General features: G+C 47.8%; 3 protein-coding genes across 7 annotated transcripts in view; 2 read left to right on the forward strand and 1 right to left on the reverse strand.

Annotated features, from left to right (window-relative positions):
• Brf (Brf RNA polymerase III subunit) overlaps positions 1-27,639 on the forward strand; it is a 55,615-nt gene that overhangs the window by 3,064 nt on the left and 24,912 nt on the right. For both annotated transcript variants that reach the window (XM_050181124.3, XM_055072499.2), the window contains exons 2-5: positions 3,731-3,942; positions 5,905-5,979; positions 8,416-8,589; positions 9,544-9,648. In XM_050181124.3, coding sequence (XP_050037081.1) covers positions 3,756-3,942; positions 5,905-5,979; positions 8,416-8,589; positions 9,544-9,648 — 541 coding nt within the window. In that variant the 5' untranslated portion in view covers positions 3,731-3,755. The remainder of the gene's footprint in view (positions 1-3,730; positions 3,943-5,904; positions 5,980-8,415; positions 8,590-9,543; positions 9,649-27,639) is intronic.
• On the reverse strand, positions 13,168-23,351 carry lute (BTB/POZ domain containing protein 3 lute). Of its 4 annotated transcripts, none has more exons than XM_050181126.3 (3): positions 22,914-23,351; positions 19,051-19,579; positions 13,168-18,568 (listed from the first exon to the last, which is right to left on the reverse strand). In XM_050181126.3, the coding sequence occupies exons 1-3, from the start codon at positions 22,987-22,989 to the stop codon at positions 17,509-17,511; spliced, it is 1,665 nt and encodes a 554-aa protein (XP_050037083.1). In that variant the 5' UTR covers positions 22,990-23,351; the 3' UTR covers positions 13,168-17,508. The 4 variants fall into 4 exon arrangements, with proteins under 4 accessions (XP_050037083.1, XP_050037082.1, XP_050037085.1 ...); XM_050181125.3 differs by having other exon boundaries at positions 19,051-19,582; XM_050181128.3 differs by lacking the exon at positions 22,914-23,351 and adding an exon at positions 21,359-22,885.
• Sf3a1 (splicing factor 3a subunit 1) lies at positions 23,852-27,400 on the forward strand. Its single transcript, XM_050181115.3, has 2 exons — positions 23,852-25,527; positions 26,117-27,400. Exons 1-2 carry the CDS (start codon positions 23,935-23,937, stop codon positions 27,062-27,064), a joined length of 2,541 nt encoding a protein of 846 aa, XP_050037072.1. The 5' UTR covers positions 23,852-23,934; the 3' UTR covers positions 27,065-27,400.

Consider the following 27,639-nt stretch of genomic DNA (forward strand, 5'->3'; position numbering starts at 1 on the left):
TATCTTTGAATTGACTTGTCAAGCACAAGAGACAACACAGATGACAGAGGAGCACACATGGACAGCGAGCAGTCTCTGTCGTCCGTGTCATTTCTTGCACTGGACAAGTCATTTCAAAGATGAATCAAGGCCAACTAGCCAGGCTGTCAGTTCTGTTATTCCACAATCTGTATCAGTGGTTGTGCAGTGTGGTACAATTAAAACAGAAGTTGACCTTGAGTAATGGTTTGCCATTACGCATTCCAGGTTCGATCATTTGTCGACAATTCGTTATAGCAAAAACTTTCTTGCACATTGTGTTTTTGAGCACAGGAGAAAGAGTTACTGGAAAGTTGATGAGTGTGGAATTAAGTGTACTTGCAAGACAACCATTTGTCCCAATAAAGTTTATTTATTTAATTGTTTATTTCAAAATACTTTACAGGCCTTATGGGCAGGAAATTGAGTAAAAGGGTATTAAGGAAGAAAAAAGGAAACACCAACTGGAAGATATTATTTTCTGTGTGTATGTGTGTGTGTGTGAAATTTAAGACAGTCCCACGATACCTAGGATAGTTGGCAACACTCCGTGACGGTATGTCAAAATGATGAGCTTCTGTGCAGTGAGCTTTTCTCTGGTAGCTACCGACTCCAAGACTACACAGATTATTCGTCCATGTATCAGCAGCCGCTCTCAAGCATTGTCTCTTTCACCAAGCTAACAGCTAAGCTTAGGGAATTAAACATTTTTACATATCTAGTTGCATAACAATTTCACGAGTAAATCTTAAGTTACACCAATTGATATGGTATATTAAATAAATATGTAATGTCCATAAACGGTCTAATGCCAGAGTAGAATGAACAATAAAACATAGGGTAGTTGATATTTACAAAATGCAAGAAAATAGAATCGCCATTAGATGTCATGACAAGATGTAGACGAGTGGACCATACCTGGACGTTGATAGGACATTGGTGGTTCACTTGGTGCAGCATAGTCATTTTTGCAGTGTGTACAAAAGCACAGTTTGCTTGTGTTACGACATGGAAAATGTAGACGTGGCTCTCATTACGAGACCGTGTACGGGAGACGAGCCTGTGCAGCTAGCACATCGTCTTCAGTCGGACGATGGCTAGTGCTGCTACAAGTTGGTCAAATGTGCTGTGCAGAGAAGCACGCTTGCAAATCTGGGAAAAGGGTGTGTTCAAGCAAAACGCCTGTCTGCATCGATTGATCATTGCCTATACACGCCGTAGGAGCAGTGAGCATCTGGTCCTTTGAAGCTTCTGCTCTGATGTATTGGCAGTTGAATTTGCCAAGACACATTTTCTCTTCCATTGAGTGTGCAAGACTTCTTTTTCTCTCCCCCCCCCCTTTTTTTTTGCGTTTTCAAATAAAAAGACGCGCACCTTTCCTCAAGCTTGTGTCAGTATAATTTTTCATCGACAGTTGGCAAACAAGGGTTATTGCCTTGGGGTGGAGCCTCTGTGAGGACCTATTTCGTTGAGGTCAAACTTCAAAATAGAGGACCTATCTTCATTTAAATCTTGATGAAAACAAGTCCGCTTGTTGAAATGTTGCCTCCAGCAACATCCCTTGTTCATCCACTGACGATCGCTTCAATTCTCCATCTTCCGGTGAACCGTCTGTGTTTTTATAATTTCTCGTGTACGTTACACAAAAAAATTGACCTATAGAAACTGTAATGAGGTGCAAGCAAAAGGTGCTGGGAGCTTGTAAGGTTCTGTATTGGTGCATTGCTGTGGCTTGCCATACATCATTTGTTCCAGCTAAACTTGGCAAGGAATATCGGCAAGCAATAGCAAGCTTTTCAGTGCCTCTGTTTATAAACTGCACAGAGGTTCATATCATATGAGACACTTATGGCCAGTATTGCAAATATTTGAGGAGAAGCACCAGCTTGGGGCGAGCTCTGGTTTATTATTGAAGCATATGTGAAATTCAGGAATGCTACAGTTAGGTAACTGCCAAATAAATTTGAATATACCAGTGTCGCGCAGGCACTTTTGAGAGAGAGAGAGAGAGAGAGAAGGGAAGACGGAAAGGCAGGGAGGTTAACCAGACTGAGTCAGTTTGCTACCCTACACGTGGGGAGGGGAATGGGGAGTGAAAGAGGGAGAGAGAGAACTTAGGTGTAGGATGTCTATAGTCGGGCACTCAAGTCTGTTGCCCTCAGGTAGCGAAAAAGCGCTCGAACTGCTTTCTGGGCACTTTTGATTGCACTTGAGCCCTATGAAGGTTAAACTTTTCTACCGCAATATAGGCTCCTTTGCATAAACTCGCACATTTCCATCTCTTTCCGTTCTTAATGCTCTTAGAAATCTTGCATATGATAGGGGTATAAGAGAGAAGGCTGAGTTATACTGTTTGAGAGCAGAATTATTTTTATTATTTAGGGCCTTACAATTTTTTTTTACACAATTGCTTAAATTCAGTTAGCATTTTAAAAAATTGACGCACAAAGCTTAAAAATCTGTACCTGTGGACCAAAAACAATTCTGCAAACTGCATTTGTGAAAGCATCTGAAGCGGGCAAACGTACTGGAGGATTGACTTTACAGCTTAGTGAAATGTTTATGTTAACGACGGTTTTTGCAAAAGTCCCATTTAAGAATTAGTGAAACGTACCTCAGGGAAAAGTATTATGCGTCAGTTCTATCCACTTCAGATGTCTCAATAGGTTTAAGTTTACTGTTCTCATGCTATTCTTAATTTTTGAGTTACAGAGTTGTGTGCTTGATGCTTCGGTTTCTTTTCTTTTAAATTCATAATTTTCAACAACCTTTTTAAGGAAATTGATGGCCAAAATAAATAAGTTGGCTGCCTACAGTCAGTACAGGTCTTAACACTTTCTTTTAACATAACATGCCTCTTCAAGTTCAGTGCAGCAGATTCTGAGCAAAACAGTTTCTTTGTTCTGGAAGCTCTGCCATAGGAGCTCCCATGGCAGAGCTTCCTCTGAAACTACTTCACATGACACGCCACATTAGAAAGCTTCAGCATAGTAGAACTGTATATTGCCATTACCACTACCAGTCTGTCCAACTGCAACATTTGCATCCATCTTTTAGTCTGTCATGCCTGCCAAGTCCACGTATGTCGCAGAAAGACCGTAGCATGTACATGAATCTTGAAGGTCAATGTAGTGCTGATTGCATTTTAATATTATAGGAACTTGTCCAAAAGCTTTCTGCTGTTCACGTTACATGGTGAATTTCGATTTAACATTGGCAACTGAAGGCAGCTCCACTTCAATCCTTCAAGAAGGTCAGGCATTCTGTGAACATATAAGTCTATAGGGGGCCAGCGCTATCCAGGAGGTGCTGTGGAAGTTTGAGTGTGCAACTAAAATGTGCTGGCACCATGCAGTGGGGATGCCACGAAAATGACAAAACCTTTTCAACGACAACAGACGCGTGACAGTATCAACATTTGTTTAATGCCCTATGTGTCCAGCCAAGCTCTGTCCGTGGCCATGTGGGTTCTGAGGAGAACATCTGCAACTATGTTCTAGCACACTGATTCTGAGTCAGGTCAGACGCTAGACACGGGTGCCTCAAGACGAGTGGTGAACTTGCAGATGTGAAATCGCATCGTGTGCTTTTAAAAGGTGATTCATCCGGCCGCTAGGCTGTGTGCTAGGGTGCTGCCGTGAAGTTTAAGCGCTTGTTGTTGCCCAGTGACTAATTTCACTTTTTTTTCTCTTCTTCTCCTTCTTCGTCGCAGCTGAGCGGTGCAGTGCCAGACAGCCATGTCGTCAACCAAGTCGTGCGCAAACTGCGGCTGCAGCGAGATCGACACCGATCCAGCCCGCGGTGATGCCGTCTGCACAGGTTGTGGCTCGGTGCTGGAGAACAACATCATCGTCTCGGAGATTCAGTTCGAAGAGAATGCCCATGGCGGCTCACGAGCTATCGGCCAGCTCATCAGTATGGATGGTATGCCACATTGGTCCTCTATGTAGCAAACTATAAAACAGTACTGACACTAAAATTTCGTGTTCAACTTTTTTTTTTTTGCCTTATTAGGTAGCCTCCTACCCTGTAACAACAATACGGGGCCAGAATTCTTCATATGCAGAATACATAGTTTGCCATACCCTCTCTTTAATGCGACTGGTTCAACACGTGTGCTAAACACAGCGTGGGCTCGTGGCGTGGGCTGTGTTTACAAGGTTTCTTCTGCACACCTTGAAAATTGAGAGTTGGTACTAGTTGCATGGTATCACGAAGTGCTGACACATGCGTTGATCAGCTTAGTGCTGTTGTGGAAAGCCACACAGTGATTGTGCGCGCTAAAGGCGGGCGCGCACTGCATCAGCCATTCTTTTGCTCTGCGCTTCTCTGCCTTCAACATGATAATTTTAATTCTCTGTTATCACTTGTCTCGGACCATGCAACACCTTTCTCATCTTCTGTTTGGTATTATCCTGTTGTCTAAAGCTTTCGGCAAGGCGGTCACAATGCGGCTTTGGCTGTTGCATAAACCTGCACTTCGGTGATATCACGGGATCCCGGCCCCTGGTTTTCGTGAGATGCAGAGGCACCTTTGTAAACGCACTGTGCACCAAGAAGCAATACACCACTCGGCACGCATTTTGAATTCGTTGTATTTGCGGTGCGTGTGAGGGAATTGAGGCCTCATGCTGTGATTACGGAGTCTGCAGCTACCTAATAAAGCAAAAAAAAAAAAGAAAGAAAAGAAATAAGAGACAAATTCTTGTGTCAGTACTGCTCTAATGCAGTCTTGTATTTCTTTACAGTTACATTTCAGCATGCTAGTTGCATAGCTTTCAGATGGTGGGGACAGCGTCTATGCCGTCTGCGCTAAATGTCTGCACTTTCTTGCAGACTGCTGCAGCAACAATAGTGTATTTATACAGCATTATGTACTGTGTCACTTACAGTAAGCATTCACTGCAATGCATGGATAATTTGTGCATTACAAGTCAGGCTGAAGTTGGGCTTTGAATATTTTAACGACAAGGGGCAATGCTAACATGTTGGTTCGGTCTGACATCGTGCACCTTGCACTCTAAATATGTTATTCGACCAGTCATTGACCTCTAGACGTGTCTGCGGACTCAGCGTCAAAAGTTTGCGGGATGCATGTTTTGCGAAAAAGCTGAATATCAGGCCAGGTTTAGTTCGCGGCTGTTAAAGAAGCAAAGGACTACACTGGTACACTTGTACGGGGAGTGAAGCTGAACGCCTGGCTGCAAGCCGTAGCTCGGAAAATAATTCTGTTTACTTTCAGATCATGTACTCATAACTTTTTTACACTGACTGTATATTCCGAACTATGGCCACAAATACACTTGAGAAGAGTCAACGTTCAGCCTTGTTAGTTTGGCATCTTCACAAGTTTACAGCCCAATGAACTCCACAAGGATGGACTGGGAGCTAATGAAATGTGTGCTAACTTTTGATAATTGGTTTATTGGAAAGCAGGATGCAATATTTTCGAGCAATCACCTTTCAGGGATAGTACATTCACTTTTGCAAGCTTTGTGCACTTTGGCACCGGTTGTATCAAAGCATTCAGCTAACAGCTGTGCTGGCACTATGAAAGGTAGCGAGGTTGGCAAATTGCCAGGATCACTATTGGCCACATATGCAAATGCGTTTGATGCTGAGTCATGCGAAATCTTATAAAAGTGATTGTGTTCCCGAAAGTGATCACTCAACAATACCACCCCAAGACACGTGTATGTGCAGCGAACGACACAGACTTAGCATTGTGCATGAGTTCAAATGTATGCGTCCATTCGCTCCAGAAGTTGCATGAATGCAAACAAAGTTTTTTAAGGGTCTGTTAATGGTGCTAGTAAAGCCTAGTTTGATATTCTCCTTTGGTGTCCCCTTCAAACTGTTTGCTGACTGTCTTGATTTGGTACCCAGGGGGGCCGAGCCACAATATGGCCGGATTCCACCATGGGACGGGAAAGGAGTCCAGGGAGCTGACGCTCATCAAAGGTTGGTGATGAGATGATGCCATCATGCTGCATCACTTTCGTACATTGTGCAATGATTGAACAAGGGACGCCTCAGTGTGGAGCGAAAGTTTCGGCACGACGACTGGGCAAAGTCAAGTCCACTTGTTGGAATCTCGGCTCGACCCTGAGGCAGCCCAAGTTCGGCTACTGTCAATAACTTCAAATCTCCGCCGTACTGTGAACTCGTGCCTTGTTTGTAATCCACCTCCTGTAGGAAGTTGCGGTGTTCTCTGCTATACTCCGTTTCACACTTGGGAAATGCTGCGGAATGTACGCAAACAGTGCATGGTTGTACAGAAGCCTTACTCCATAAGCTTCACACTGAGGTTGTCTTGATCTGCAACGCTGTCCATAGAGTATAACTACTTTGTAATGTCACAGCTAAATTTTGTGCATGTAAGGCTACGTCAAATCACGTGCTCAGGGGTGGGAATACTGCACCAATGGCGCCATTTTGATATTCAAGTTGCGCCAAAAACGTAAAAATGACCAAAATTGCGCCATGCTGTGCCAGAACAGCTTTGTCAGCTATAGCATGCGTCCGTGAAAGGTCAATGGTGCAGTGTAGGGCATTATGTCATTGATCTCGGAGTGCGCATAAGCGCAGCTTTCGTATTGGGTGTGAACACTCGCATGCAATTAAGCCCAAGAATGAAACAGCATGTAGCGACATTCTTTTATCTTTCTGCCTGAGCCAGCGAGCGAGGAGGCCTGGGGCTTATCTACGCCTCACTGTTGGTGAAGCAGAGCAACGTGATTGTGCTGGGGCCGTTTCCACGAAAATGCATGCAAGCGTCCGTACGTTAATGGCCGCGCCTTTTGCTCTCTTTTTGTTTTCACCTGTACCAGCGTCATGACAGGCGTTCTTAATTCCGGCGCATATAGCCCCGTAATCGTGGCGATCATGCATTCTTATATTGCGTCGATCTCATTACTGCGCAGCATGGTCATTTGTGGTCAAAATGTCCACACTGGAAAGGCGAGTGGTGAATAGGCTTGGGAAAAGGAGAGGCCAGGAGAGTAGGAATATCGCTCCCTTTAGCTTATTGAGGGAAGTTATGCACTATCGCTCAATGTGGACTTTAGATATCTATTCGTAGCGAGTCTAGTGAGAGACAAAGCGAAGTCATTGACATGCCACTATGGTGTTCACTAACCCTAGCTTCATCACAACATCTGTTGGAAAACACCTGCAATCACTTCACCAGCACCTAACACATAAATAATATGAAAGATGCCTTTAGGCTGCTCTTCAACACTTCTTTAATGCTGCTGAATGCAAGGCTTTGTGACTGTTGCCCCACTTAATTATAATAATGTTCTAATTGAAAGATTGCGTGCTCCAGGCTTCAATAATAAGATATATGTGCTACAGACTGCTCCAAAATCAGAACATGTCTGCTGCAATCTCCTTCAGAATGGGCTTTCATCAGCTCTGAAAATTTATTTCAAAATGACTGTGAGCTTTCCCACCCCTGCGTATTGTTTGTGCATCTTGGTGCTTCCTGTATGTGACAGACAGTGTCCTGGTCGCAAGTGCAAAATCGAGGTGCCCTGTAGCCACTGGTCGCACAAATACAATATGTTGCAATATGTTGTGAAAAAGCGAAACTTCATACATACCGCTGTCTAACCTGCGGGCCATTGCAAAAAAGATTAAAACATTAAAATTAAATTAATCACTGTAGGTAAATGAGTTTACATAGTAATCGTACGACCACGCGGCACAGCATCTTCCTGTCCGCCATCTTCTGGACACCAGTTGCACACAAATGGCAGTTTCCCCACGCTAGAGCATGTATACGCTTGCAGAACTTCCAAATTCATGGCTGGCACAATAAAGAGGAGCCAGCAGGTCAATACGGCTGTACCAGCTGCCTGGCCTGATTGCGTCGCCGCTGCCAATGACACAAACATCGGCTATGCTACTGCTGTCGCCGTACGTTCACGCACAGTCCATGCCATATACCGTACCATATCTACGCGAGTACATGGTATTCACGAAGGTTTTCATGATGCGGAGTCCGTTTCACTTTGCTTGGGCACTAGCGCTGCTTTTGTTATTTTGCGAAATTCAGCATGCTCTGGGGGTCTTGTCGAATTAACCAGTTCAAGTGCATTCAAATCAACAGGAGTTTGATGCCATTAAATAGTGTATGTGCATGCTGAGACTGGAGGGCTAGTTCAAGTTATCTGATTTCGTGAATTAACAAGGGTCACATTAAAGTAGTTTTACTGTACCTCATTTCTCTGTGACGAGTGAAATGCACAATTTTAACAGCAGAGACTTGGTGCGTATTGTCTTTCACCGCCTCAGTGATGTCTTTGGATGGTTGAGCCATAGCTACTGTACAGCCATGTGACAGGGCTTGCTTGTTTGGACCATTCAGTATACATTCTCCGCATTTCTCCGCAGCACGAAAGAAGATTGTCCAGGTCGCAGAGCGCTTGCGCCTCAACCAGCACTGCATTGAGATGGCCTTCAACTTCTACAAGATGGCCCTGGCGCGGCACCTGACGCGAGGCCGGCGAAGCTCCCATGTGATTGCAGCGTGCGTCTACATGGTCTGTCGCATTGAGAACTCGTCCCGTATCCTTTCTCTCTGACCGCCTGGTGGCTTAGTACATGTTGTCTGCAGTCGATGACCCACACTAACGACAGCTTACCGGTCTGCACAAGATCGGGCAATGAAAGAAATGAACAGATCCCCCCTCCCCCCCTAGCTTTTGCAATTTTGCTTGCAATCGTATCCTGCCGACAACTAGTCCCAAATGCATTCACTGGAAGGATGTGTTCTCTTGGTGCCATTAGGTTGCACGTAATGTACTCCACGATGCATACATAATGTATTTACTCCAATCCAGTCCGACATAATGTCCTGACATTGTGAATGTAGAGCTATGGTGTTCGCCTGGATCCAATAACTCAGTTAAACCATAACACCCACTCACTTCACACTATCTGATAGTCACGGCACATGCGGAGCCCACTGAGGTGGGTGAAGATCCAGCATGAGAGGACGGTTTTGTGTCATTCGATCGTAAAAGTCACTTGTGACTAGCATCGCAGGAGAGAACAAGACCAGATTTGCCTCACTTTTGATGCTTTTTTTGGGTTCGCTTGCATTCACTGGGTCCTCTATCTGACCTGCTGATCTTTAGATATGGCTTCAGATTGAGGCAGGCTTTAGACTTGTGTAAATACAGAAAATGCCTTGTTTTGTAGCAGGTAATTTTGTTAACTCATGCTCACTGACCACACTGTGTATTAGACGTAGCCAAGTGCACTGTAGCCCTAGCTCTGCTTGAGCTAAAATAATTTTTTAGGCAGGTTCAGTTAGCTGACTGTTCCAGTTAGCTTGCACAAGTACAGATGAAAAAAAAAAAACTGTATTTGATAACCGCATCGTCTAGAAGAAATGAGTACAATCTTCTCCAAAGGCTGTTTGGGTTCAAACTTCGCAGCGTGTAATCCTGGACAGGCTGCTTTCAACCATTTCATGGGTTGACATGTGAACATGCTCCTTGACAAACAGCGCCTCAGACATGCTCCTCGACCTGAGCGATGTCGTCCAAGTCAACGTCTACGAACTGGGCAAGACATTTCTGAAGCTGTCGGCGGCGCTCTGCATCAACATTCCAGCAATAGGTGAGCTTTACTGCCTTTTTGCGTCCGCCGCAGCTATCGTGACGACAAAGCGAAAGCCCACTTCCAGAACTGATCGTACCTCGACCGTGCATTGTGAGAGTATTGAGTGTTGGATGCTTCATTGAGACTTCTCCTCAGGGATTGCAGGACCGGGCCCACTTCTTGAGCTTAGTAGTAGAGATGTCAAGCCGTGACCCCTGTAATCATTGCCATTTGGCAAGCCGCGATTGCATCGTTTGGGGACACTTGACTTCCTCACATACTGTTGCGTTTGTCCTTCCCACGCGACTCTTGCATCTCCCAATGTTTGGCTTATCTGCAAGACATATGCGTTGGCGGGAGTCTGTCCTTGCTTGGCCTCCATTTTCTCTGGTCGTAAGCAACATTTTTGCGTAAGGGGATACCAATCCGTTTTGAAAGAATGCCTTAGCAGTGTAAGCTGACCAGCATTTCTTGTAGCATGGCTTTGAAGGGCCCCTCAGGCCACATAGCAGATGTTGGTTATACACTGGAAGCTGTTACGTGCCTTCTAGGGACCGTTCTGCCGCAACAATTTTTCAGATTGGTTTATTAATAGCTGAGATAGAAATAATTAAGTGCCGAAAGCCCATGATTCCAGGAGGCAAGTGCCCCTGCCAAGAGAGACACTTTCTCCACTTGCCCCGTCTCTAGAATCCGCAAGTGAAATTCCTTCCCTGCATTCTCCCATATTGCAGCTGAAGGTTTGCGTGATGCATACATCACAAGCCTCGTCTTCGTTATTTTTTTCCCCTCGCTTTCTTGTTGTGCGGCGTTCGGTTTGAAATTCCAGCTCTTTGTGCAGTGCGTATCAGTGTAATACTTAGCAGACACAACCTTTAGTGCGCATTGTATGCACGGTGCTTGTCAGCTCAAGATGGCCATACCTGGTGAGGGGCCATTTAAGCTGGTGGCATGGTGCCCGACATCTTGCCTGTGCATCGATTCTGTTCTCTTGCCTGAGGCAAGAGAACACTGTCCGCTCGCAGCTGAGCATGTTCTCCCATGAGGGAAAGGAGTTATTTTCTAACAACGTTATGAAAAGCATGTATATACTCTGATCGCATAGCCGACAGGCACCGGAAGGAGTGGCCACTGACTCCGTCCCTGTCCATTGCCTCTTTTTATTACAATATCAATTATACGGATGCTCTAGGCATATTCAGGCCGTCAACGCCGGCCCCCTTGTCCCTCTGACGGCACATGCATGGCTCATGCACGGAGGGTTAGAGGGTCTTCAGAGACGAGGAGCGTGTTTGGCTGCCAAAAATGACGAAGCGAAGTAGGCACACCATCAGCACTATGCTCAACAGCTTCGGTGACAGAACAAGGGCAATGTTCTTCATCTTGCTGCTAGCACGAGTGTTGTGTGTTCGCACACTAGCGCTTCCGCTGAGCTGCTGTGTGTATGCTCTGGTATTGGCAGTAAGCCTAGCTAGCTCATGCTATCCAATATCTAACATTGCGTTGACCAATGCCGGCAGTTTCTCGTCTACGTCAACCTGTGCACCAATGAGGTGTGGTGCCTGCAATGCCACTGGTGGCACCCATCAGGCCAGCAGTGCGAGACGCCTGCTAGCCACCAGGGCACTGTTTTGTTTGGCAAGATTGCCACTGTGTGTTGCATCGCGCCAGCATGTCGCACCTGTTTGTTGTTGGAACACCGCCCAAGAAGTGCTAGCGCAATGTTAAACCTTGCCATCTCTGTCAGTGTACCGCCCTTAGGGCGAAACTGCCAGATTTCTGAGGTATTGGTGATGTGTGTGCGTCGTGCCAGTTCTTGGTAATGTGGGATCATCAGCGTAGCGAGCTTCTCGCTCATTCCTGTTCTACTGACCTCTGCTGACTTTGGCAGCTACTGTCTTGTCGAATAGCTCACATGAAAAAAAAACTAAAATATTGATGTGTTCACGCAACAGCACGATGCTCTTAACTATTAGGTCAAAACTGCACACATTCTCTTGTGTCGACCCCAAATAGCTTTTTAAGACGACCGGCACGAGTGTGAACCACCGTGAACTGCATATGGCATAGCTTGTAAATGGTGTAATAGTGCGTAAAGATGGGCATTGCATGAGGTTACACATTGCAGTGGATGACAATAAGGACAAATGTATGCACTGCATTTTGTTCTGTACCGTTCAACCTGCTTCACAAAGTTGCACTTCACGTATATTCTATTACATGCTTTGTATTGGCATCATTTTATTTATGTAGATTTATTTGTTTATTTATTTATTTCTGGTCCCAAATACATTATAGAAATGAGTACTAATTCATAATTACAAATAATTTGCAGCAATACAAAGTTTACAAAAAATGTTTTGTGCACGGCTCGTTTGAAGCTTGTATTGTCTGGAATGGTGGCAGTAGAAGCAGGCAGGTGGTTTCAGTGCAGGCCGGTTACTAGAATGAAAAAAACAATCCTGCTATAACTTTGTTCAGAAGACAGCACACCAACTTTTTAGGCTGTAACAAAACAGGACGATATGTATGATGGACTTCCTACAGACTTCATTTAAAGCGCAGTTGAAAGAATGTGAAAAAGACGTAATCATGCACATTTGCAATGGGATGAGAGTTTGGGGAGCTTACGCTATTTCATAGACTTAACACTGGCATAACAGGAAAATTGGACAAAATAAGATGAGAAGCACAATTTTGAACACTCTTAATGAGTTGAATTAAAGCAGTTTGATGAGGGTTTCAGATAGCCATAGCATACTTAAGTTTAATAAAAGTGTCTTGTAGAATATTTGTTTAAGTTTGCACAGGACAGAATTAAAGTTATGGCACAGAGGCCGAACTGCTTGATTAGCATTGTTAAGAATGTAACCAATATGTACATTCCATGAAACGATATCGGTAATATATTTGTCAAGATTAGGAATGTGCGAATAGTGAAATTTTCGAGTTGAATTGAATACTAATATCTGAAAAGAATAAGTTCCGAATATCAAATTGAATATCGAAATATAGCTAATTTCAAAAGCTTGTAAATGAGAACAAAGGAAATGTGACTGTATCTGGTGCACTATGACAATGGCAGTAATTCAACAAACAAAAAGCATGTCAGCATGTAGAATGCATGTAGAACTGTACTGCTCATAGAAGGAGTAAAGCACAATATTGCTCTTGTGTTTAGACTTGGGCTTTGCTAAGGAACTGAAATTTTGGCAACACAGAGGCTGTATCTCCGTTTACACAGAGGAATTGTACAAAACTGTTATTTTCTCCAGCTACATTAAGTGAATTTAAGCTTTATTCTTTTTCTGTTATATAAATGCATGTTTGACAACAACATATATATATATATATATATACTATAGCACAGTCACTGGTTTGCTGAACCCTCATTTTTCGTAGCCACGTCTTTTGTCGCGTAAAAATGCTTTTGGCTGTAAGTTGGAAAATGTCCATCGGAAATGTCCATAACCGAAAAATGTCTTATCGGTTATGCATGCAAGTTTCACGACAGGAGACCAAAGGAGAGACAGGAGCTTGCAGGCTGTACAGGGCTTTTATTATTGCATTCTGTTGGAACGGTTCTGCCTTGGCCTGTTCGTTACAGCGGGCGTCCTACTCGGGAAAACAGTCAACAGTGCATAGTTGAAACACGCGGACAGCCGAACAGGTGTGGGCAGAGCCACAGTTGTCCACCAAGAACCTTTGGTTGTTACGTTTCACAGACTGGACATCGGGCTTGGCGGTCAACAAGGAATTGTTTGGTAAAAAAGGAGGGGGGCCCCGAAACAGCCCACATCGCCATTGCAGTTATCTCACTTCTAGGGTTTTAGCTGCTGGTCCTTTTACAATAAGAACATCATGGTTTTAGATGTCATGTTGTCAGGGGCTCGGTCCGGCATGTGAAGCACTCATCATGCCCACGTTCATCACAGCAGCGCTACTGCTAACCCCTGAAGTCGCGAATTATGACCGAGTGTTTGTTAAAAAAAAAAAAATTTCTTACCTGTAGCATGAATATTTAAAGTCGCATCAGACAAGCCACTACAATTAAAAAAAATAAACTGATCTACAGATGTTGACCTCTTGTACATCACGAAAAGGACTAAAATATTTGTCACAAGTAGATGCGCTGGTTACTACCCAGTAGAGGGCCCTCTGATGCAAGATCTTCCGACGCATGCTTGGACCTCGAGTTTGCACTATGTAACAAACAAATAAATAAATAAATAAATAAATAAATTGATAAAATAATGCTGAGCAACACGCTGAACTTCTCATCCAACCCAGCAGTGCACCTCTTAAAATTACCTTGTTTTGCATTATTCTCCATACTAAAGTGGCTTACGATATTGTTTACAGTTAACAGAGGATTACGTTTACATTCAGAACTACATTTAAGCTATTTTTGTCTTGTCACCACTAGTCGGAACATCAAAAAACAAGCTTTGTTTCTGTATGGAGATACCGTGCTTGAGAGGGCTATTTAATTTTTTTTCACCGATCTGTCTCTGAGCACCCAAGACTGTTCCAGAAGGAAAACCAGCCCGTGATGGCTTTAATTTTCACGACGGCCGAACAGCGCCAGCTGCGACTTGGCACAGTCGGCAAGTGACTACAAAGGGCACCAAAGTTTCGGGGCTCCTCTCCTAGAACGAGTTATTAAGAGAATACGCTGTGCCTCTTGTTACGGGTAAACCAAAGCTCGCATTTTTGGCTAATGAGCAAGGCAGAACTGCGCTTGCTCGCTAAGGGACGGTCACAACCTTTGTGCGCACTCCGTTGTCGTACACGTTAAAACCCCTCCACAAATTCAGAGAGCAAATGTAAAAGGCGTAAATGTACAGTGAACTTGCGCGGGCACTCAAGTAGAAGAACAAGCAAACAAACAAACACAAAATGGTCATTTTGTGGTGGTCTACTTGTCTCTGGCCTGTTTGAACGTTTCACAACACAGCTGCCCATGTGCACGACCTCAAGGTGAATTGGTGTTTTGCAGTCCAGGGCAAGTAGTTAGTCATTTGAAAACAGTGTCTAAGTTTGTTTTCCCTCAATTTTTGCTACTTGATAGTAACATACACCAGCATGCATTACTCAAAAGAAGGTATGAATACCCCAGGCTGTTGAGGACAATTAAAAACTGTTCCACGGCATCCATGGCCATAAGCGTGTCATGTGTGCATAGACACTACACATTTTTGCTTTACCTTTTTTTTGCACACCTGTAAAATTTGACGCTATTTTGCAGCCTGAAATGCATCCAAGTAACAATAGCCACTATGTCCTTTCTAAAGATTTCATCACTTCATACCTTAGCTTCTTATTGCATTGAGGAGGATGGTAGTGTGAATGTCTTTAGTAAATATTGACTTTTGGGTCTGCCTTTGGTTTCTGTTTGCCAATCACATCATCTATTACATACCAGGCTACATGATGTAATGGAGGACTAAGTTATGGCGAGGACTGTCACACCCACGCTTTGAGAATGTCCCACTTAATTGGGCGAGATGTGCGTTTAAGAAAGGCTAAAGGCGCCACGCTTCCAAAAGACGTTGCACAAAAACCTTGACAAAAATTTCATGTACCCTACTTAGGAGGAAAGGGAGATGAAAATGTTTTAAATTCTTCTTAAAAGTTGTGCAACATCATCAATTGACCTTGAGGAGTCTGTATCGTTTGACGGTGTAGAATGCTGCAAGCAAATCACTTGCCTCTGAACACACTTGTACACATTGGAATAAGTTTCACAGTAAAACACACTAATTTCCCCGCAGTTTCACTTTAGCCAGTGACTACTGGCCTCTGCGGTAGTACACGCTACACTTGGCGATTTGAAAATTAATGCAGGACTGGTTAAGCTGACATCTTGAAACACTGCATGCAGTAGTGTAGAAAGCCTGCGTCCTAACTGCACTACATCCTACTCGATACGTACGCTTAGAAGGTTATTAAAAATAGCTACGAATTTCGTTACGGATAACTCGAAACTATGGGTTATAAGCGGCAGTGAGCAAAAAGGCGGTGTGCGAGTCGCAAGCACAGCTAGCTGCAACGTCTGCGGCCCTTGTGAGACGAACGTTGCGCCCCAGGGTCGAAACGGCCGGCGCTCATTTGAGCACTGTTCTTAGCAACACAAACACGCGAGGCATTGCGCGCTGCAAATGGTCTGGAGACGGTAACAACTGTGGTATTTCTACAGAGTACTTTGAATGTTTGGGTGTGCTAAGCCATTTTTGTTGGTACTACAATCTCGGTTATTGGATCTACTTTGTTGGTGGGACGTATTTCTTGGGGGTACTGCCACTCGAAGAGAGCGGCGTATATAGAGTAATGTAACTTGCGTTAACAGGGTTAAGCAGGGCGCCATTTATTGAGAACGCGTTGAGACTTTCTTGCGAACATGCGCACAATGTAGCAATTAAGAGTATCCGCGCTCACTTCTCTCTACAATTGTGTGAGGAATAAATATGTGCTGGGTTGAAAGAAAGTCTGTAACAAAGCCATTGCCAGATCACTCGGGAAAACTGTTTAGGACAGCCCGAGGCCTTATCAGAGAGGCTTTCCTCTCGAATTTATCTTTTCCTCATCAACATTTGTAAAATTTGGCTAGCGTTGTGTCTTTTGAGCGCAGATAAATGCGACAAAATATTACCTGGCATCTCGCCAAGTGACTGTTGAGGTGAAACAGCTCTGTTTCGTGCATCTAACCAGCTTTGCCAAACAAAATGGCAACACTGCAATGATACCCAGCTGCTCGGCCAAACAGGGAGAAAGTGGCGGCGGCAACACAGTATGTTGTTTACAACAATCATTGCACCACGCAGCTGCTCACAGGGCATTAAATAGAGTAAATCAGCTGCACATTTTTTTTTTCAATTGCATCCGTGAAGAAAACATCGTGTGGAGATGTTTTAGGAAAAGGTGGGGAACAGCTGAAACTTCTTCGCGGTGACATTTTCTTTTTTACAAAAACAGTGATACTTGGTGGCAACAGTTTCCTGTAACGCTTCCTGTTTTCGTCAGCTACACAGAAGAGATAAGGTGCTGCGTGTAGTAGATGACAAACTGGAACACCTTTGAACAGTTCCGTATTTCTGGACAGAGACATTTAAAACCATCACTGCTAGAAGGAAGCGTGGTTCCTCCACGTCTTAGTGAGTGAAGTAGTGAGCAGGACACACTTTAGCGATGGGGTGGCTGCAGAGCTTTGCAGTCACATGAACTCGGTGGCGGCAAGTGCTTGTTCGCGCATTATGTGATGTGATTTTCACGTCATGTAAAGCAAAAAGAAGAAATGGAAATTGATCTTCTACATCATTATTGCATCAGCTAGCTCATGATTAGACGGGAACTTGTGTTGGCCAAATTAAACGCTTAATAAACTGGTATCCTTGATGATTTCTTTTTCTCCACACTTCTATCTTCTCTGTCGTTAGCTGCCCTTTACCACAAGATGCAACATTAAAACACACACACGCGGGTTAAATGTAAAAGGAATCCTTGTGGAATTGGGTCCCAATGCAAACTCATTCTTGCAGCACGTTGCACCTCTTAGCCGAGGGGACAATCTAAGGGTTGCAAAACAGTGCTACAACGTTCAGGCAGTGGTTCAGGAGAGAGTCCAGAGCACCTTGGAGTTTGGCAGGGTGTGTTTCGTGGGCACACTGATCAACCTGCTTTGGAGGAGTGAAGCGGGCAATTGCATTCCTCCTCAGCTGTACACCTTCAGAGAACAGCACCCACTCGGCTGGGGATACAACATGAAGGCGGGAAGTCTGGTGTAACACGAAAATGTTGGTCACTTGGTCACACTCGGAGGAAGCGGACAGGTGCAGAATCACTTATCGACCTTGTGCACCACGAACACCACCACCACGGCTACGAGGCAGATTCCGGTGGATTGGCTGCCCCGTAAAAGATGAGCTCGGGGATCTGCCCGCCCTGTACTCCTGTGCCATTGGTAGAGTCCGAGGAGCTCTGGAACTGGAAGGTGACGCTGCCCACCGACACTTCGCTCATGCCTTCCTGGCCGAAGTAGCTGAGCTCCGAGCCCTCCAGCACCGCCGAGGCAGTGTAGTAGGTGTCGGCCTCAATCTGGACGGGGTGGTCGAAGTAGACTCGGAAGGTGCTGCTAGACCCGTCCGAGTGGAAGCGGGTGTCGCATTGTGCCAGCGCCTTTCCACCCCGCTTGAGCTCGATCCGTGAGCGGTACTCGCACGCACCGCTGCTCGAGCCATAGAGGCCGAACCCAGCCAGGAAGATGCGCTGGTCTGCGCAGAACTGCACGCTGTCGCACCGGCCCCGGTAGCGCCACTGGTTGCTGCGGTAAGCGCAGGACTGGAACCGGCGGCAGACGCGCGTCGGCAAGCCCAGGCGTGCCTGGATTGGGAACGGCACAGCAGGCTTGCGGCTCGCCGCAAAATGCAAGAACATGTCCGCAGTTTCACGGAGAGTTAGGATGCCGGACTGAGCCGCACCGTCTGCGAACTCTTGAAGGGACATGGAAGGGAACCGGACAAGGTACAGGGCATCTCCGAGACACTCGCGCCGGTTCTCGGGGGTGAGTTCGATGCCACGGCGACTGCATTCGGCACCAGCCCAGGCGAGGGCTGCGTCGAAAATGACTGCCTCGCGGGTGTTCAGTGATTCGCGGGACAACACGGCTTCTAGCGTGGGCCTGTCGACATCGGGAAAACCGTCGGAGGAGAGGGCGAGAGCTGCTTGAGCGTCGATGATCTCCCAACACCGTTGGGCCAGCACGGGTTCTTCGAAGAGGCGGCTCTGGCTGAGAAGGACACAGGCGTTCCGAGCGGTGAGACTGGTCTCCAAGTAGGCAACACATGCCCGGGCCAGATGGGGAACCAGATATTTCTTGGCTGCGTACAGTGTGGCCAGCACGGTGTCTGCCTCTAGCGTGATATCATCGCAGTAGAGGTACCTGCAGGAGGGATAGACCTTATAAGCACATCAAGCAGCAAGTCATGTTATAGGGTTGAAAATGTCTTGGCATGAATAAAGAAAGTTCACTGTTTAAATACCAAGTACTACAAGACATGGTCTAACTCTACAAGAGTTGTAGACCTGCACTTTCTTCAAAAATTCGCATATTCACAGCTTTCTTATGATACTACAATATAAATATTCTGATGAGTATACTACTTGCGCAGAAGCTTGATTGACTGATTCATCAATCAAATGGTAGAATGATTCTTTACATGAGAGCCACCATTGTTGGAGGGCCCTTAAGTATTCGACCACACATATATCTCAACTTGTCAGTGCCACTTTGCTCGCCACTCTGCATTTGAAATGCGCCTACATAGTTACTCAGCTGCTGTGGTGGCTTTCATTACTTTTGCGTGACCTGAAGGTCCAGAGCAGCGAGGCAAGTCATCCTCCCAACAAGGCAGGAAGACTGACCTGAGGAGGACGAGGAAGGCAGCTGGCTCCACATCGGGTATTTCAATGTCCTGGCCAGGTGGCGCAGCCAGTCCGCCATAGAACATGGCATGGAACACCGAGCTTCCTGTAGCGAGGACGTATCGGTGCGCAGGCACCACCTGCTGTAGTGGTCCCTTGGGCCCGACCACAAACCGCACGTCGCTCATGAGTTCATTGCGAAACATGGCCGCGTTACGCTCCCGCACGCTCGCCCGCGACGCCTGCCAGTTGGGGTCCCGGGTCTGTCCGGGTCCGAGCCGGAGTGGTGCGCTCAACGAGTCTCCGCTGCCTCCAATTGCTCCGCATGCGGACGACGACGATGCGGACCCATTGCTAGAGCCGCCCGGAGACCGTAATGGTCCCGGCGGAGGGCTAGGGCACTGCAGGTAGGCAGGTGGAGGAGACACCGAGTACGGAGGTGGGGAGACGGACTGCAGCGGAGGCTGCTGCGGCGGCAGCGTGGGGCTGGTGGGTGACTGCGCGCCGGCCCCACCACCCGGCTGCTGGCCTGCTGGTAAGAAGAGAGATGGGCAGAGGGGGGTGCATAGGGATGCTTATAGACCCAGAATGTAATACAGCACAGGCCAATACTTCCACCACTTCTGCAATGTCGGTGAACTTGTAGTGTATGCGTCGTCGTGTTTCTCCGTCTTTGTCTGGTTATGCCGTACACTTTGTTAGTGTGTGATTCTTGTAGAGAACAGGTAAAAACAAAATGTAGCTTATGCCTTAGATCCAGTAGCCTGATGCTTAGCACACTGCATACATAAAGTTGCCATATAACCTTTTAGATTAAGCAGCAGTTTGGTATGTACAAATTACCTAAAATAGTAAATGCAACTGTTCTAAGTGCATATTCTTAGTTCTTTGCTCCAAATAGCTACCATGTGCAAGAAAAGATACTGCTGTTTGTTCTTCTTGCAAAAGATTGGCAACATAGGCTGAAACGTAAAATGTCGCCACGGTATCAGCGCAAAATATATCTTGCTATCTGTCCAGCTTTTTGAAACACTTTTGCAAATCAGAAATAAAATTACTCTAAAAATGCTTTAATACAGAGAAATAAGATTTGTGAAGGAAAGCTGTTAGCTGCATCATACTTTCGTATTGTAAATTTGTATTACAGGGGCATGAAGCTGAATTTGAACTTTTTTTTTTGTGACTGTGACTGGCTTTTCTATATGTCAGAAGCTTACGTACTGCAGAGTCTGAATGAATATTTCAGCAGCCTGGTGTTTGGATTTCCCAGTCTGTACTAGAAATACAAATAACACTGTTTGTCAGTTCTACTTACTATGGTCACAAACTGCTAGGAGATTCAAAATGTTTGCAGATCTTGCAGTCCACAAGCTTTTGACACTGACTTTGCATGTTATGTTGCTTACAATGTAGCAGAATATGCTGCTCGGCAAATGCAGGTTCTCAATTTATCACTTGCTTCTGGCAAATTGGTATTATGTAGTTATGCCAATAGCACGCGCGCACGCACACACACACAGGAATATTCCATTGATCCATAAGTAAGCGCAAAACAATGGACACAAGAAAGACGACAGGACAAGGTGCTTCCACTGTTTTGAGCTAAACAAAGGAATTATGGATTCGCACCAACTAGCCTGCCAACGCTTTGTGCTGAAATATTCTATTGGTTGGGCAGAACAAATACATTGCTCTTCACATTGCAGCATCACTGGTGTTAGCCAAAAAAAAAAGAGTCAGTTATATATAGCTTACAAACAAGAATGATGTTTCATAGTTGTCTCTGACACAATGAAAATTTTTCAAAAGGAAGCTATTCGCCTGAAATGCACTGTTCAATATGTCATTTGTTACAAAACATTGTAGTAAGGAGAGCGTCGCTTGAATCTCTTCCTCACTCAATACATGTCTAGTGTATTCCATGTTTACGTAAAGATAAGGTACAAACTAAACAAAGACTGATAGCGCCAAGTTATCAACGTTTTGGGGCATCATATGATGCCTAGAGGAAAGCATTGTTGTTGCCAGGCATTCTACATTGGCGGCTGTTACGAGTCCATTGGAAACAACCACTTGTCATTATGACAACACGACCTTCAGTGGGGGAGGGGGGGCTTGAACTTCACACCGTGGTCATATAGGGCCACCTATAATGCTGCCTGTTTGGGTGGGACATAAGAATTCGATTGTGGCTGTTAGCAATTTTGTCAGTACTACAAAAATATCCCTTCAGTTCCGCGGTACTGGTAATCACGATGTTAGTGCAGCACAGTTGAGTATGCGAGAATTTCGCAGCCAGAAAACCCACCTCGACGTTCCTGCAGGCGGTACATGCGCTTCGAACGAACCATAGGCTCCGCTTCCCGGCCGGGCGTTCGCGTGTATACTTTCCTTTTTTTTTTTTTCACTTGCACATCGGGGACGTCAGTTTCTTAAGACGCGTGACACATATGCGTGACACTTGAAGAAGTAGAAGCGTGACTCTTGAAAAAGTAGAAGAACACCTTGTGTCGCGCTGACGAAACCGAAACTGGCGCGTGAAGAAATTGCTGGGGCGTTCGCAGGGCACGCGCTTTCGAGGTTTCGCGGACTCGTTCTACCGTCGTTTCAACGTCACGAAGGCACTCGAACTGATATGCGCGCGGCACGGCGATCTTTCCCAGCACGTTCGCTTTTCCGCGGGTATATCGGCCCGAGCACAGTCACCTGCTATCGCAATGGTCCGCCGTAGGTGTGTGTGTGGGGAGACCCGCAAGAAAACAAGCTTCCATAGATAGCTGTAGACGACGCCACAGTTGGACGTAGCACGTCTGCTACGGGCAGTCGTAGTTGCCGCTGCGTTTCTTTTCACGTTCGCGCGGTACCACGGTCGACGTTGGCTGCGCGTTGCGTAGCCACCTCGATGAGAGACGCGTACTGCGCACAATACATAGTACGACGCGCACCGTTGCGTCTTGTTTAGCAAACCCAAGACGACAACGACGTCCGGTCGGGGCGTTGTTTTGCGATCAAGGTCGCGTGGCGAACCGAATAGATGAGTCGCGGGCGGGCGCGCCGAGCGCATCGCGTCACCGCACGCGTGAGCGCGTTGCGAAGTGGGACTTCAGTAGGTGGTCGCGGTGTCGGTGACACTGCCGACGGCGTGTGTCACCGGTAATTACTATGCGCGTTAGTAGAGCCGCTACTGCGGCGCAAGAGATCGCCCAGCGCCGTCCATCGCTCCATCCCCCCCACAACGTTCGGCAGTGGCGTAGATGAATCTGCACTGCATTGTATTACATTCCCGCCCGTCAACTTTAACAAACGAGTCGAGAAAGCGCCGTTTCTACAGGGTCGTTTGCACATAGACGTATCGCGTACCCGACGCTTCAAACATCTACGTTCGTGCGTCCGCATTTGTTTTCTAAAGAAATCTGAGCAGAGGTGCCGTCACAGTGCGGGCGCTACCGAAAGATCCCTCAATCCCTGCGTGTACTTTAGTACGTTCGAGTACGCATACACTGCAAGTAAACGCGCGGATGTGTTTGCTCGAAACGCTTGTCGCTCTTTTTGCGAAGGTGCCTCGAACGCGTCCCCGGAGGCAAATTACTGAGACCCGTCGAACTGTTCTTTTTTTCCTGAACGCGCCGCCATTTGGATGGGGATTTCAGAATGTAAAAGCAATGCCTCAAACGAATTGGATCGACGAAGATAAAATGAGTTACGATAAATGGCGCCTTCTACGCGCTTACAATAATGCACTCAATCTTCCGATGCCCAAAGTCGTGGAGTCTCCGAGCGAAGCAGCAAGGAAAAAGGAAATGCTAAAAAGAGACGCCACCGAGGGTGTACGCGGCACGAGTGTTAGCAGCCGCTGCGCTCACCGTAGAAGGTCCACTGTTTTGCCGTGGTGACGCTGTTGTTGGACTCTTCACGTCGTCGCGTTGCCCTTGCCGACATTTCTCGGCTCGACGACGCGGTTCTTCTCTCGCGTCGTGAGCTGGGAGGACCCGCGTTTCTCTTCAGCGATCAGGTAGATCCATGGGAACGGACGGCGTCCGGCGGCCGATGCCAGAGGCTTTGACGTCGAGTGGAGGGCGGCGGGGAGCGGGCTAGCGGTGTTGTCGAGCTGGTTTTGTTTTTTCCGTGCACACAGCAGCGGGGCCCCTTCGTTCGCTGTCTGCGTTGTTGCGGCCGTTGTCGCTGTGCTTTTTTTCTTTATTACATTTTCTTTTGCGCGCACCGCTCGGTCGTGTTGGCTCGGTGCGCCCCTCTCCCTCCGTCACCCGCTCGATGCTTGCCCCAAAACCAGAACCAAACACGAAAAACCCACAATGCAGCGCGCCTATATCCTCTCCGTGCGCTTCTACCCTCCTCGCCCGCTAGCCTCCCATGTGTGGTGCCATATTTCTCGCGGATTTTTATTCTGCGATTTTCCTTGGTGTGGAGTTTCGTGGGTTGTGATATCGAAATAAATATTTGTCGAAATGTATGCTGCGAAACTGCGGCCACGGCGTATTTTCTCTGCGGGATAATAACCGTTGTAGACAGATAAGGGTACCAGTGCCTCTAAAATTGGTATAGGGCGGATGTGCAGGAGCATTGTGATTATGCGGGGTCAAATAAAACGCACATGTATTTTTGCCCCCTGCACTCGGAAGGCTAACGTCCGAATCGTTTATATCTCTGTTATGCAAGTGCCGTTACTTCGTGCTCAACTGTGTCTGTGGTTAAGGCTACGTGGTGGCGCTGCTTAGCATTCACGCTGCTGCAATGTGGGACAGGCAAACGTCTATTTCGCCGTAAAAACAATTTTGACGACGCCATTTGTCGGAGCGTAAGTTGTATTTGGTGCGCGTGAATTGAGAAATAACGGCGTGAAAGGCGAGCTAAGCTCGAAAAATCATGCCGCCCACCGTGGAGGACGCCGCCGTGCTCCCTCCGGTGGAGGAGCCGGCGCCCAAAGAGGACGCGTCGTCGTCGACGGCATCGGAGACCGCAGCCGCCGACTCCGCGATGCCGCCGAAAGAACAGGCCGCGCCAGCCCCCGAACAACCACAGCCGCCGCCACCGCCGCCGCCTGCCCCTCCTAAACCGACCATCGGTATCATCTACCCGCCGCCGGAGCTTCGAAACATCGTCGACAAAACCGCCGCGTTCGTCGCGCGCAACGGGCCCGAGTTCGAGGCTCGCATCCGACAGAACGAGATCAACAACTCCAAGTTCAACTTCTTGAACACTGGCGACCCGTATAATGCCTACTACCAGCACAAGGTCAAGGAAGCCAAGGAGGGCAAGATCCAGCCCGAGCTGGCGATCGTCCCGACCCCGACGAAGCCCGGCTCGCAGCAGCAGCAGCAACAGTCCGGCGGGGCACCCGGCAAGCAGGAGATCTCCAAGATCGTCGAACAGCCCATCGTGCCCAAGGAGCCGCCGCCGGATTTCGAGTTCGTCGCCGACCCGCCGTCGATCTCGGCGATCGACCTGGACATCGTCAAGCTGACGGCGCAGTTTGTGGCGCGCAACGGGCGCCAGTTCCTGACCAACCTGATGAACCGCGAGCAGCGCAACTACCAGTTCGACTTCCTGCGGCCGCAGCACAGCCTCTTCAACTACTTCATGAAGCTGCTGGAACAGTACACCAAGATCCTCGTGCCGGGCAAGGACCTGATGCCGCGGCTGAAGCGCGAGTCCGAGGACCCGAAGGTCATCCTGGACCAGGTGCGCTACCGCGTCGAGTGGACCAAGCTGCAGGAGGCGCAGAAGCGCAGGGAAGAGGAGGAGGCCGAGCGGGAGCGGGTCCAGTACGCGCAGATCGACTGGCACGACTTCGTCGTGGTCGAGACGGTCGACTACCAGCCCAACGAGCAGGGCCTGTTTCCGCCGCCCACCACTCCGGACGAGGTGGGCTCCCGCGTGCTGGCCCAGCAGAGGATGGAGGAAGAGGGCGAAGAGGTCGAGATGGAGGTCGAGTCCGACGAGGAGGGCGGCGGGGCGAGCGACAAGGAGGACGAGGACTCGGCGGCGCCGACCACGACGACGACGACGACTCCCACCAACGCCGCGGCGTCGAACCTGCCCCCCAGGGCCCCGAGCCCGCCGCCGCAGCCGCCCAAGGAGGCGCCGCCGCAGCTGCCGCCGTTGCCTCCGAACCCGGAGCAGGTGGTCGTGCGCAAGGACTACAACCCGAAGGGCGGCAAGCCGGCCAAGCCGTCGTCGGAGCAGTTCCTCATCTCGCCCATCACGGGCGAGAAGATTCCCGCCGACAAGATGCAGGAGCACATGCGCATCGGGCTCCTGGACCCGCGCTGGGTGGAGCAGCGGGACCGGGCCATCCAGGACAAGATGCAGCAGGACGAAGTGTTTGCGCCCGGATCGGCCATCGAGAGCAGCCTGAAGCAGTTCGCCGAGCGCCGTACGGACATCTTCGGTTTCGGCGACGAGGAGACGGCCATCGGCAAGAAGATCGGCGAGGAGGACAGGCGGCCCCAGGAGAAGGTACGAAGCTTTTGTTGTTTTATCCGCGGCTCCTGGTTTGCAGGACCGTTGCTCAGGGCATGTAATGCACAAATCTATTTATAAAACTGGAGCAGGCAAGAACCTTCCTAAACTTAACAGCTAGTCACTTAAACCTTCTGCATGACACCAGTCCTTTCAATGAAGAGCCCTTGAAGTTGTAACGTTTGCTGTTTACGAAATCTGCATTGCCTGGTGGTCTAACTGATGAGTAGTTTCAAATGGCTGTAGAGCAGAACGCCATTACTGAGCGCTGACCCACACATATTGAACATTGTCTACAAAATTGGTTGCTGCAGTCCTCGTCTATTGGTCCTGCCACATTTCTGCCTCCTCTACTGCCACTCAGTTGTCTTACTAGATTTTTCACAATCTGTTCAGTGTTTGCAGCATTCAGCCTTTTGGTTGGCAGTGACGTTCTTGTCGTATTTAACGTACAGTCATTGCAGCTCTTTGCCTGGACACAGCTGATCCTTAAAGTTGTACCTTGTTTCTTTCAAACACATTGTTTTGGTGCCCTTGACCTGCTCGCGCTTGTGAGACTAATCTTCTTTGAATCGCTCTCCCGCAGGTGACTTGGGATGGCCACACAGCCAGCATGGAGGCGGCCACACGTGCCGCCCGTGCAAACATAACCATCGAAGAGCAGATTCAGCAGATCCACAAGATAAAAGGTCTCCTACCCGATGAGGAGAAAGAACGGATTGGCCCAGCCAAGCCGCAGCATGGCTCCCAGCAGCATGGCTCCCAGCAGCATGGCTCCCACCATCAACATCAAATGCAGCCACCACTTCCGCCGTCCAACCTCCCACCCTTGCCTCCGCCGCCCGTTTCGGCTGCCCCACCGGTGAGCGCGCCGAAGCAGCCGCCACCAAAGCCGCCACCGCCACCACAGGCGCCACCGCCGAAGTCAACGGCATCGTCAACGCTTCTTCCACCGGCAGCACTGCGGACTCAGATGGCACCTGTCATCGCACACCCGCCCGTACCAACACCGCCACGTCCGATGATGGCTGCACCGCAGAGCATTCTGATGTCTGCACACCTGCGGCCACCGCCAGGCATGCTAGGCATGCCACCGGGAAGTCATCCACCGATGGCATTCGCGCCAATGCCCCCGCCAATGGCGCCACTGCCACCGGAGATGCCTCCGAGCCTGCCGCCGGATGATGAACCACCGAGCAAGAAGAGCAAGACGGAGGAGAACCTGATTCCCGAGGCGGAATTCCTGGCGAAGAACAAGGGCCCCGTCACAGTGCGGGTTCAGGTGCCGGGGGCACAGGAGAAGGTGGAATGGAAGCTGAATGGCCAGGTTCTGACCCTAACTCTGCCACTGACGGACACTGTGTCGGTGCTGAAAGCGAAGCTGCACGAGGAGCTGGGCATGCCACCTGGAAAGCAGAAGCTCCAGTACGAGGGGATGTTCGTCAAGGACTCGAACACGTTAGCCTACTACAACCTTGGCCCGAATGCGACCATTATGCTTCAAGTCAAGGAGCGTGGTGGCAGAAAGAAGTAGCAGGGGCAGCGAGATTACACGTTCCATGTTTTGCCTTTGCTGTTCAAGGCGTGAAGGATTCCAACGTGCTGGCTTACTTTCATCTTGGCCAGAATGCCAACATTTTGCTGCAGCTGAGGAAGGGGGGTGGATGAAAAAACCAGTGAGGGAACAGAGCCCAGTTTTTCTTGTTTTTTTTTTCTCTCTCTCTCTCTCTCTCTTTATTTTACCCATTTGTAAAGTTATCTCGAACCGTTTTATCAGTCGAGTGATGATGTTGGAATGCGGATGCTGCGGAGATGTCCAAATGAATGGTATGATGAAATAAAACAAGGACAGTTGTCTGTCTGAAAATAAGTACCCTTGCCCTCTTTTGTTGCTATAGTGGTGCCTTGTTTAAATTTTCTTTGTGTAAGCTTCGTATGGTTTGCCTATCTCTACCCTTGGTTCATCTTCAGCGTTCCTGCATTTCACTGAGTTTGATGCACTAGAACAAATAAAGGCATCTTTTTTTAAAGAACATATCACAGAAACAACATACTGTGTTTTTATTATTATTGTTATTTGCAGTGAAATTTCCTGTCATATGTTATGCA

This window comes from Dermacentor andersoni, chromosome 7 (assembly GCF_023375885.2).
Source record: "Dermacentor andersoni chromosome 7, qqDerAnde1_hic_scaffold, whole genome shotgun sequence".
NCBI classification, from domain to species: Eukaryota; Metazoa; Arthropoda; class Arachnida; order Ixodida; family Ixodidae; genus Dermacentor; species Dermacentor andersoni.

Bases quoted from the DNA above. Each gene is read 5' to 3' on its own strand.
- lute (XM_050181125.3), bottom strand. From the start codon at position 22,989: ATGTCGGCAAGGGCAACGCGACGACGTGAAGAGTCCAACAACAGCGTC. The intron at 19,583-22,913 runs GTGAGCGCAGCG...TCTTCTTACCAG, and splicing joins AAAACAGTGGACCTTCTACG to CAGGCCAGCAGCCGGGTGGT. The intron at 18,569-19,050 runs GTCAGTCTTCCT...TCCCTCCTGCAG, and splicing joins GCCTTCCTCGTCCTCCTCAG to GTACCTCTACTGCGATGATA.
- Sf3a1 (XM_050181115.3), top strand. From the start codon at position 23,935: ATGCCGCCCACCGTGGAGGACGCCGCCGTGCTCCCTCCGGTGGAGGAG. The intron at 25,528-26,116 runs GTACGAAGCTTT...GCTCTCCCGCAG, and splicing joins ACAGGCGGCCCCAGGAGAAG to GTGACTTGGGATGGCCACAC.